The sequence below is a fragment of the Rhinopithecus bieti genome, unplaced genomic scaffold, assembly GCF_001698545.2.
Source record: "Rhinopithecus bieti isolate Rb0 unplaced genomic scaffold, ASM169854v2 scaffold_25764, whole genome shotgun sequence".
In the NCBI taxonomy this organism is placed as follows: Eukaryota; Metazoa; Chordata; class Mammalia; order Primates; family Cercopithecidae; genus Rhinopithecus; species Rhinopithecus bieti.
The window spans coordinates 1,010,928-1,023,234 of NW_016811771.1; the positions used below are offsets into that span (position 1 = coordinate 1,010,928).

Consider the following 12,307-nt stretch of genomic DNA (forward strand, 5'->3'; position numbering starts at 1 on the left):
ATCTGCATCTGAACCTGCAATATCCCCCCAGGTATGACTGCACTTACACACTTAGGCATACTATACCTATGTTAGCACAATCTTTCTTCACCTGATAGTGTATCTTTTACCGCAGTCTGTCTTGAAGCGAGACTGCATCACTTCACATAGATGAGTTTTCAGCTGAATAACCAAGCAGAACCCTTTGAAGTTCTCTGCATGTGTCTCTGTACAGGTCTCTCCTTCTTGATTTTTGCCCTTTTGAATTCTTGACCTCCCTAGATTTCCAGCTCTGTCCTTCAACAGAGGGAGAGCTCCAGGCAGTGCCAGGTTTCCTTCCCTGAGCTGCACCTGGGAGATTCTCTTTAGTCATTAAAGTGGGGGCAATTGTATTTTTCAGTTTAGTTGTTTTCCATCTCAAGAATCACTGTCCTTTGTTGCTAGATAACCAATGTCTTGACAACCATTGTACCAAATATTTATCTGCTTTTTTAGTTGTTTCAGGAGAGAGTGTAAATCTAGTTCTCTGTTGCTCCATCTTGGCTGAAAGCAAGATACACACTAATTCACATAAGAATGTGTTTCTTCTTCTCTGATGTCTCCTTTCATTTCCCTTTGTTCTTGTTGGTTTACACCTTTAAAAAAAAATGCATTGCTGTCACTTTAATGGTATTTCAGGAGAGAGGTGGATTCCAGAAAGAGAACTGATGGTGGATTGATCACTTGCATTTACATCTCCATAATACTTCTCACTAAGGTTGACATTTGAGACCAGAGCTGACATTTGAGATGAGATATTTTTGCCATTTTTAGTATTACTGGTAAGTTTAATAGAAAAGGATTAATGAACACAGTTTGTTAGCTGTTAACCTCCATGACTGAATTATTTTACAGGTATAAAATACCTTATAAGTTGCACACAGATCTTGGAACGTAACATGACAAATCCAATTTATGTTCACTGATGAGCAAGAATTATTTTATCGACTTTTGAATGTCTGTGTATATGATCCTAAAATCTAGCATGTGGCCTAGGGCTTATTTTATCGACTTTTGAATGTCTATGTATATGATCCTAAAAATCTAGCATGTGGCCTAGGGCAAGTCAAGTTGAGGACATGTTTCCCTTTGTCACGCTAATTACTTCGAATATTAATTCCCTGCTATATTTTTATGAGCATCTGTGACTATACCACAATGAATAAGGCATAGTCTTTGTCTTCAAATTCTTCATAATTTCTATTCTAAGGGCATGTTAGATGAGCAAATTCCACATTACCTGTCTTATGACCCAAAGTAACATTTATCAAATGGTGCTAGAGATATCTACAAGATATTCCTGGGATACAGTGAGGGAACCAGGCTTGGAGTATCATGCTGACCAAAAGCTACAGGGAGTCTGGAGAAGGGGACCCACAAACAGATCCTCAAAGTACAAACGAGGGTTAGAGAGAAGGGGGAACGTGTTTCCCAGCAGAAGGAAACACACCTGCAGAGAAAGAGAGCTGTAAAGGAGAACAGCAGAACTGCCGGCCATTAGTGTGTGGGTGCTGGGGCTAGGCAGGAGCGCAGGCCAGAGGCCGCCACTCTCATGGGGAAGAAGGCACTGATTGCTTGGGAAAGATAACTCCTGTGAACTCTCACAGACGTTATAGAAAGCTGTCATATTTGTAATCTAAGACAGAGTGTGAGACCCTCAGTCAGCAATGAACGAAGAAATGAATTGGAATAGAAACTAAGAAAAGGAACATTTTGCTTCTTTTAAAACATTAAAACTGATCTTACAATCTTTGTCTCTGAAGCATGCAGTTCATGCCAAAACTCCAAAGTCCTCATTTTAAAAGCTTGAGATTATCGGGCATTCCTTGCACTAATTTTAATCTTATTGAATGTGTTTTTATTAAATCAGCATTCATGTTGATCAAAACTTGAAATTTGTACAAGTCATTTCTTCATGCCTTTCTCAGAATAGTTCTCCTTGTAGAGAAGAAGTTTGGAATTGTCTAAGTGTGTGAAGTGAACTTCTGTAAAAAATGATTTGAATATTTTTAAACATATATATTAATCATTCACAGTGTGTGAATCTGTCATAGATTAAAAACCTGGGAATGTTCTAAATTATAATATCATCCTGTGAAAAGTCTAATATTTGTTTCTGAGTTGCTGAAAAACAAAATAGGAGATTATTCTTATAGTATCTAATTTGGTTCCTGAGTACCTCATCTTGAATATTCACAATCATGTATGTCTGAGTGTAACGTAAACATTAGTATGAGATGTTATTTTTCTATTCTGAGCTATTTTTTAGGGCAGGTTTATTATTTTGTAAGCAAAAAGGATAACTTATCATTGAATCCCAAACCCTAAAATGCCAACTTCTAGAAAGATGCTTGTTTCTATGTAAAGCCCTTCAGTGCAGGATGACAGTCTCTGATGCAGTGTAATGCACACAGCATATAGTAAATATTCACTGAGTGATTTAATGATATATTTCTTGAGAGTATTTAGCCAATAAGGATGGAAGAAATTTGTATATCTAAGATTTGAGCATTTATTAAAGGTATCTAAAGAGTTACCTTGCCTAAATGTTCCAGTGGATGCTTTTCATTGTAGTTTTTAGTCATTTATTGCCCCAACTCTGAAAACATTTTAATAAAAGTGCTGCAGGAGGAAGAAATTAGACTTTCACACCCATGCCAAAGTTGAAATTTCCCTGCAGCAATGGCCATGAAGGTACCCCCTAGAAAGCTTTGTTTGTCATATGAAATCTCTTATTTCTCTTCATAGTTAGCTGCTCTATGAAAACCACATGCCTAGGTAGGTTTTTGTTTGTTTTTGTTTTCTGATAAGGAGTCTCGCTCTGTCACCCAGGCTAGAGTGCAGTGGCAGTGCAATCTTGGCTCACTGTAACCTCTGCCTCCCAGGTTCAAGTGATTCCCCTGCCTCAGCCTCCCAAGTAGCTGGGACTACAGGCGCACACTACCACACCTGGCTAATTTTTGTATTTTTATTAGAGATGGGGTTTAACTATGTTGTCAAGCTGGTCCTGAACTCCTGACCTCAGGAGATCCGCCCACCTTGGCCTCCCAAAGTGGTGTGATTCCAGGCATGAGCCACCGTGCCTGGCCAGCCTAGCTAGATATTAATAACAGTGTTCTGGTCACTCACTGTAGCAGTGAAAAAATAACTTGAGGACCCAGGCACATTTTCTAAGTGTCTAGAAACTAAGTATCTGAGGACACTTTGCTGATACAGAGAAGGTCAAGAATATAACTGTTTCACCAAAGATTGTCCATGCATTAAAACATATGTCAAATGAGAAAATGCAAGTTAAGCTCTGAGCACATAGTGAACACTCAGTAAGTATGGTATGTACATACATATGCATCAGGGAACCAGAGCCATTAACTCTTAAGTGTATCACATCTGTGTATGAATCATGCTAAGAAGAAGCTTTATCTCACAATTAAAAATTGAATAGGAAGTGAACTATTTTGCCTCCACTCTCTTTACAGCCCATACTTATGACAGGGTAATATATTTCCTGTTTTAGGAAATTGCTTGGTGAGGAATACTTACTAGAGAGCCCCAATATTATTAATAGGTTATAATCCAGAGCTGATTTATAGAGTTTTATTTTGGAAGGCAAACCCCGTCTTCCCATTGAAGCTCTGTTACACGTATGCATAGCAGGCTCCCAGAGCAGTCCGTAGAATCCCGCTTAGCTCATCTTGTGGCTAAGCATAACACTGATCACATAGCATCTTCCTAGGTATGTAACAAAGATAACAAAGATTCTCAGGGAAAATGCACTCAGCCGTCTTCCTGGAATGCTAGGAATACATTTTACTTTCCTTTTGACAGTGACAGTCTCTACACCAAGACTTTCTGGGGAGAGGGGACTCTACAGCTAGGTCATGGAGGCTGTTTGGAGGTGAGAAACAGTGGTGATTTCTGCACCTCTGCCACCAGAAACTTGCAGGATGCTCCTAACCAGGCTGGCTGCCTGTTCACACGCCCTTCCTTTTGATTCCAGGAGATCAGTGATTGCCCTTTCTCTGGGGTTCCACTCACTCTAGCCCAGAGGCTCTTTCCTTAGTCCACAGTAGCAGGAAACAGAATTTCTCAGCTTCTCTCTTCTTTGGAAGAAGGCAAAGGGACAGATGTGATAAGAATAGGTCTCTTGTATGTCCAAAGATAGAGTGTAAGATCTACTGATATTGTGGAGAAAAGCTTATACCCTATAAGATAAATCTGCATTTTTAAATTTTTGAAGCAGGAAGCTTGGCATGGGATGAGGGACAGGAAAGAAAAAAAAAAGACAGAAAAGAAAAAAGCATAGAGAATGCCATGGCCCGGTGTAGGTTGCATATAGGGTTAATCCTGGGGCTGGTAATCCTGGGGCTCTGGCTAGGAGCAGCCTCCGTGCCACCACAGCCCTGAAGCACAGACACAGATGGAGAATTGAGTTGAAAGGCAAGACTGAGTGAGCGAAACAGGAGATGATGAGTACAGCACAATTACTAGTATATTTTGCAGAACAAGAAATGAGGAAAGGAAAGCCCTCCGAGTGTTATCTGAGAGATGGGAAGGAGTGGTGGTCTTTCCCAGTGGTGGTTGAAAAGCAAGGAAGTCCTCTAGTGACCAGAGTCTGGGGCCTGACTGTCATAGAAATCAGAGCAGGGCCTGTCTGCCCCATGACCACACAGAATGTGCGTCCAGAGCAAATTCTTCTAGGGTGACAACTCTCATGGCCTTGCTGTCGTAGGCATACATGCTGTTGTATGAAACCAGTATCCAGATCATGGGCACAGAGGGTTACTGTTTAGTACTGTTAATGCAGCCAAAATGTGATAGGATACCTGTTTCTGATATAAAAGCTTTCTTCCTTACCAGTAAAATTTGACACCTCAAAGAATGATTAGGATACTTTGTATCCCTCTCCCTCTTTTCCACTGTAAGTTCTTTGTGTGTAACTGGTAAGACAACTTCTATTAAGCTCTGGTTATGGGCAGGAACTCTGTGATCAGAAGTACAGTTTCTGTGTTCAAGGATGAAGGACATCCAGGTAGATTGACCTATTATAATATGGTCCTGTGATCCAGGGATGTGCACGATACTCAGGGAGCACAGGGGAGGCACTGAGGGGAAGAGAAGACGGAAAAGGCTTCCACTTGAACTTACTTTGAAAGATGAGGAGGAGTTATAGCCCATCTTCAGGAAATCAAGGTAGCAAAGGGAACAGCATGATTCATTTTGCTTACAAAGAAGTGGAGTGAGATTGGGCAGCTGCATATTGTCTCCTAAGTCTGGCACATCAGCTGAGCAAGGAGTGACGAGACATGGGCAGAGGCCGGAGGAGTCTGCAAGATAAATGTGCCTGTATCATCTTACACCAGTGAGGAAATCTGTTTCATATTTTCCAGTCTCTTTCAGATGATTTATAGAGTTGAGGCAGTTTCTGATGTCATGGATTGCTTAGATGGAACCTCAATTTTATTTATATTCACAAGCTTTGAAAACTTCTAAATATAGCAGTTTATAGAAGATACAGTAAATGCATTGAATTGAACCAAACCACTCTTAACTATCATATTGGAGATTCATTATAAAGGACTGGCTTTGTTTGCTGTTTTTCAGGTACCATGATCAACAGGATGTTACTAGCAACTTCCTTGGAGCGATGTGGTTGATATCAATAACTTTTCTCTCCATTGGTTATGGTGACATGGTACCTAACACATACTGTGGAAAAGGAGTCTGCTTACTTACTGGAATTATGGTAAGTGTCTTTATACTTCACATCTCTTTTATTTACGCTCAAGAAGGCACTTAAACCACTCAGTCCACGTGCATAAGTAATTGTGAGCTACTTTTTTCCCCATCAGCAGGAAATCAGTATAAATAAATCAATTTTGTGTTGAGAGAGAATGTCAATAGTTTTCATCTTAATTCTTCTCATCATGAAATTCTGTTGAAGAGGTAGAGCTGTTCATTTGCCCCTTGGGGGGCATGTGCTAATTTGATGAACTAATTTGATGTTGGAGCTTTGGCTTCAGAGTCAGGAAGTCCTTTAAGTCTGTGTCCTCCCGTCTCCTACTAGCTGTGCAAATTTGAGTAAATTGTAGAATATGACCCATAATAACGATCTTGAAATGTGTTGAAGGGTTAAAGATACATTAATTATAATATTTATTTTTCTTTTAACAAATGTTTGTTGAGTGCCAGGCACTGACCTAGGTTCTAGGAATACACCAAAAGAAGATAGAAACTTACTGCCCTGCCTTCGTGGAGCTTACGAGGGAAGACTTACATTTTAAAAATTATGGTTCATTACATCTGTGAACTAGTAAAGCTTCTAACCTGTTTTGTGCCTGGGGGAGAGGGATGGGATCTACTCAGAGAAGTCATCACTAGAAAATGGACTTTTATGGTGAAGTGAGAAGGGTGCATACCCAGGAAGGGAGGTGGGAAGAGCATTCCAGGAAGAGGAAATGGTTTATTTGAAGGCAATGAGGCAAGAAGGAGCTCAGTACATTGGAGCCAGGTCATTGGGCCAGGAGTACACAGAGCAAAAAGGGGAAAGTGGCCTGGCATGAGGCAGGGAGAGGAGGCCAGGTCTTGTAGAACACTTGGGAAAGGTCTGCTGCTGACATGCCATCATTCTTCTGGTTGGCGTGCCTAACGGGCTCAGACATCTTTTTTGCCCCTCCACACATGACTAGCCAGGACCACTTTTTTGCTCCATTTGTTTTAGGTATAGGAAGTCGGAGGCTAGCAAGCTGTGATTATAATATGGTATGAACTTCTAAATATTTAAGCCAGAGGTAGTTTCAAATTGTTGGTGCACAGTTTTCAATGACCTCCGCTTGTCTGCGTTCTTTACCTGCTTTGTAATGTTTGCTTACAGCAGAGTGTCATCTTGGTCCTTGTGAGGTTTCTGTCTACAAGAGGATGTGAACGAGTGCTGCAAGTTCCAAAATCTCAGAATTTCTGAAATCAGGCACCCTGTTCAACACCTCTAACTGTATTCACTCACAGGCTGGCAGGAGAGTGCAGAGGCTTGCCATTTGAGGGCCTCTGAGTGGTGGCCAGTGGAGGGTGCACACCCTTGTAGAAGCCGCCTGGGAAGACTGCTCCAAGAGTCACAGCTAAATGGGAAGGAAAGAGTGCCCTTGGCGTAGACAGGGAGGCAACATCCTTCTACGCCTCGGTAGTGTTCAACTGGGATAAGGCAGCTAACTTTGAAAATAAAAATATAGGGTCAATTTTAATGTCCCAGTAGTAACAAGATGGCCATTTCAAGTCCCAATTGTAGAAAATATAATTTGGGGGCATGTTTTAACATTATTTGCTTTTAAAAGAAAAATGATAGTTTTATTTATAGTAAACTTTTAAAAAATATATAATACTTGGTATGCTGCATTATCTGTTTACTATTGGATCACTTCCCCTTTATTCCTCAAATAATAGCATTTTATTATGTGGCATAATGCTTTGGGAAATGTAATTTGCATAGACGTATTTTTAGAAGGCCCATAACAATCCCACAAGGGATATAAATGATGCTGTTTAGGAAAACTGGTAATTGCAGAGTCTTTCCCCTAGTGCTTCTTAGAAACAACCTCCTTAGTGTTACTTTTTGTCGAGATGGTACCCTCTTTTATTCTCGAATCAGGTGTGACTCAAGGGTCACGTGTACAAGCTTATTTGCCATGGAATGAGAGCCAAATTTGAGGTTAACCTTGCCCGGGTTTTACAAAATGTTTATCGTCCCTTGATATTTTCTTGTTCCTCGTGTCTCAAAAATTGTTCCTTCAGAGTCTCATCTGATAGTACAAATCTTTTATTTACCTTCTTGAACTGCCTCTTGCTTAGGTTTCACTATTGATCTTACTTTGCTTAAAAAAGAGAGGTTATGGCCTGGCACCGTGGCTCACGTCTGTAATCCCAACACTTTGGGAGGCCGAGGCAGGTGAATCACCTGAGATTGGGAGTTCAAGACCAGCCTGACCAACATGGAGAAACCCTGTCTCTACTAAAAAATTGGCCGGGTGTGGTGGCGCATGCCTGTAATCCGAGCTACTTGGGAGGCTGAGGCAGGAGAATCGCTTGAACCCAGGAGGCAGAGGTTGTGGTGAGCTGAGATTGCACCATTGCACTGTAGCCATGGCAACAAGAGCAAAACTCTGTCTCAAAAAAAAAAAAAAAAGAGGTTATAGTACCATTAAATATATGTGGATACAAAAATATTATACGTAATGGAATTTATGATGACTTTGTTCCAGCCCTGTAAGCTCATGGTAAAAAGAGTCCTTCTATTCTGAGGCTGAGGAGCTCCATTTCCTCTCCTTCATAAGGATCAGACTTATTTCCTAACTGACTTGATCAAAATTGATTTACTTGCATACAGAGAAATTCACTAATATTTGAGTAACCTATTTGGGATGCTTTGTAGAGTTGGATTATCTCTTCTTCTAGACTAAGCAGATTCCCATGGAGTTAGGCTACAGGGCAGTCTTCCTGGGATTCACTTCTGGTAATTGATTACATCTCACATCAGCTCCTTAGGGATCAAGAGCATATGGATGGAAGTGACCTAGACACTCCTATGGAGAATGTAGAAATCCAAGACCAATATGGGAATTAAAGCTTAAGAGACCAAGATCTCTTATTATTAATATTTTTATAAAATAAGTCATGGGATTGCCTAATAGAAGAAAATCACTCAGTACTCTTCGAGAGAAAACCATTATGGTTGTAATTACTTGTTTTCTCTTTATTCTTCTACCTTTCTGCTATTTGAGGAAGTACTGAGGACCTGACTCTTTATTATTGTAAAGGTCATGATAAACAATGGGATGATTTCTCGTCTGTTCTTTTTGCTTCTCTATTTCTGTAAAATTATGGTGACTTTTGGTAGCCTTTTGACTAGAGTATGGATGACTGGATTTTTTGGCTTAATTATCTTTAAATATCTAGTAATATCTGTTCATTCCTAGGGATGCAGGTTGTTATTCAATAAATGGTTCTCTAATAATGATTTATAAACCACTAGACTTTGACAACATCTAGCATGACTCCCTCAACAAAACTAAGAACATTTCAGACATGAGTGATTTAGGTTTCTTCCATCCCACTAGTAGTTCTATGCAAACAAAAGCACCGCATAAAGCTTTTGCAGTTCATAGCAATTTGAAAATCACTGTGCTAATTAAATTTTAAAATTTTATTCAAGGAACAAAAAAACAAGTCAGTTCAGGACAGAAGTCTTTACACAGCCTTGCCTTTTCCTTAAGATTTGATAATAATCCTTTCCACATTAAATTTGCCCTGTGCTGAAGAAATCTTAGTTTAACATCACATGGTGACTCCATCAGTTGTCAGTTAAACAGTTTGCATCCTGAAGAGCAATAACACTACCCTGTTAAGTCGGTAAGAGGGTGTTACGAAACAGCACAAATTAGCTACAGCTCATAAAAAAGAAATGATTGGTATGAAAGAATGCGAAACCCTAAGGTCCGATTATACTCCTCTTCCTGTAACCTTCTGTCTTTCCATTTGAGGATTTGTTTTCCCCTTCCAGTGTACATAGAAATCATGCGAAACTGATCTGAAGCCATTCCTAGGTGTTGAATGTTTGAGTGTGCGAAACACTCAAGGATTTTTTTAAATGTCTTATACAGTTTGACATTGGGTGTGTAGTATCAAATAATTTTGAAGAGGTTTTAACTTTCGATTTGCTTGCTTTTTGGTTCTTTCTGGTGTGTTCACGGAATCTCATCAAATAAAGCCCGGGTGAGAAGAATGTATCTTTAAATTCTTACAATAGTTTCTATTTTGTGCAGAGCAGCTGGAGGGGATGACGGGTCTTTTCAGTCATAAGGCTAAATTCCCCACCAATGTCCTTTCTTAGGGATCCTCACTTCCCCCCAAGAAATTTCATAAGTGGATTGCAAAAACAATTTCTTAAGAAATACGAGAACTGCTTTCTTCCGGGTACAGGAAAGTATAGCTGGAAGTTGTGGTCTTTTCGCACACAGCTCATGGACTCCAGAATTTCACCTAATTTTTCTAAACTATCAGCGCTTTCAATTGGCAGAGCTGCTTTTCCCATCTCTGAAGTACCTGCGGTCGCACTGGCACTGTTGCGATCAGGAGATTTAAACCAAGGGATGACTCATTGTTGATGACCAGTTTTATGAGGTACTTCCTTCTTTCTGACCCTAAAAGTAGAAGAATGAGCTGAACAAGCAAATCACTATAAAGGAGGCTTGGGTTGTGCAGGCCCAGGCTTAATCACTGGGCTCAAACACCACACACTTTCCCCGCTTCCCTTACAATGAGGACATTTGAAATTGACCTCCACCCTCTAGTAGCAAATATCAACTTGTATTTTAAGGCACTCAGAGGGCATTTTTGACAGAATTTGTCTTCAAATCTTCCTTATTTATTTTCATGACCTGAGGAAACCTTGCAAAACCCCTGTGGGATATAATATTAAAGCGGAGTGGTTCATAACATGTTATTTGCCAGAATTGATTGTTTCACATATTTTTATGAAAGAATAATTATTTATGTCAGTCAAGTATAGTAAAAATGTTTTATGGTTCTAGGACATTGAGTCAGCCCCAGGGACAGAAAACAGGCAATGTGTTGAGGTATTTGTTTTACCTTACTTTTGGAGGGCAAGCTGATTTGTGAAAGATCTTAAAGCTGTTTTATTTTTACATAAAAGCGTGATTTTTTTCAAATTAACTACTTTGATAAATTTTAATTATAGGCTAATAAACTGGCTATCAAACTGAATTTTTAACTTTTAGGAGCTATTATAAATCCCACAGGAGGATACTTGAGAATATTTTGAATATTGGTGTTTTTATCAGAACCATTCTCTGTAGTAGTAAAGATTCTGGAATTTCTTTAAAAGATATACATTTCATTATTATGTTGAATCTTTTGAAGATGTCTTCTGCAAAGTTGCAATAATCAAAACCTTTCCTCAGTGTGCTATATGAAGGAAGTTCTCTTTTTCATAGGCTTGTATCCTTGTTATTAAAGCTTGATCCCAAAATGGTTTTTCAAAATGATTCTTGCAAGTATTTGCAGGATCAGCATAAGTAGATTATTTAGGGTGAAAATATGTCACTTATTTTAATTTTTCAAATATTACGTGATACATGATTTTGAGGGAAATGGGATACCTGAACTTCTTTTACATCCAAGGGCTTACAGTTTCTGTGCTATAATGGAGAAGAATACAGTGGAGAAAAGCACCACATTTTAATTTTAACTTGGCAGCATCTAAGACTATCCCCACATGTTGGGATTTCCCTAGAGGTATACAGGTAATAGTAACTAATTGTCATTTTTCTTTTCAGTTTGATCTGGCTTGGCTTAGGGTAGTAAACATTAACAACACTTGTCATTACTTACCTCTTCTAAAGCAAAGTGCTTCTCCCTCTGCCCCTCTTAACGTACCCCATTTTCTCTCTTTCAACATCTTCTCTATTAGAAGGAAAGATGATAAACACACCAAGGGAAACCGAAACCTTTGATTTTAATGTATTGCCTTCCGAAATATGCTGCATTTTCTTCATTTTGTTTTTAGATGCCCAAGCATCTTGAAGTGGCAGATTAGTGATTTTGCTTAAGTTTTTTCTAAGAAGATAAATGAAATGAGAGAAAAGTAACCAGGATACATTTTCTGACTTTGGTGAAAGGAATATGACTCATCTTGTTAAATGCATACAGGGATTTTAATTTCAGAGAGTAACATATGTTAGTCCCAACTGTTTCTACATCGATTGTGGTGGTGACAAGCTTTGGAGAAAATGTTGTAAAATCATACTTATTTCCATTCTTATTCATTTTATGAAACAGAATCGTCCTCGAAATAGACACTGGGTGGACAATAATAATATGCCATTACTTAAATTACTATAACCATGAATGTGTTGGCAGGAATTTACCTTGAACCTAGAAAGCTTTCGGAAGTGAGCCAGCTTCATCTTGCATAACTCTAAAAATTAAAAAATAAAGGTTACTTTTTTGAAATGTGATTCTATACATATCACATTATCTTATGACTTAATAATCTAGGGAGGTATAAGTTTATGGTTTTCTTCACTGAAATAAAACTTAAAGAGTTAAGGGGTTTGTATTTGAAGAAAAAGTTTTCTAAGTGGTTCTGGAGGTATAACTTACAGGGGCAGAGTTAGGATAATGGAATGAGGTATATAGATAATAGTTTTGATGATTACTAAATTATTGGATTAATTTCTTTTCCAATTTGCAACAGAGGTACTCATTTTTAATGCCCATGTCT

At 39.0% G+C, this 12,307-nt stretch overlaps 1 protein-coding gene and 1 long non-coding RNA gene across 11 annotated transcripts in view; one reads left to right on the forward strand and one right to left on the reverse strand.

Annotated features, from left to right (window-relative positions):
• Positions 1-12,307, forward strand: part of KCNN2 (potassium calcium-activated channel subfamily N member 2) — a 447,618-nt gene that overhangs the window by 411,729 nt on the left and 23,582 nt on the right. For 9 of the 10 annotated variants that reach the window (XM_017895039.1, XM_017895037.1, XM_017895038.1 and 6 more), the window contains one exon: positions 5,620-5,761. In XM_017895039.1, the coding sequence (XP_017750528.1) occupies positions 5,620-5,761 (142 nt within the window). Of the gene's footprint in view, positions 1-611; positions 801-5,619; positions 5,762-12,307 lie in introns of those variants that run through there. The other variant, XM_017895043.1, reaches the window with a different exon arrangement.
• Positions 545-10,860, reverse strand: LOC108544090 (uncharacterized). Its single transcript, XR_001889735.1, has 3 exons — positions 10,108-10,860; positions 5,164-5,342; positions 545-614 (listed from the first exon to the last, which is right to left on the reverse strand). It is a non-coding gene; the product is annotated as an uncharacterized LOC108544090 (long non-coding RNA).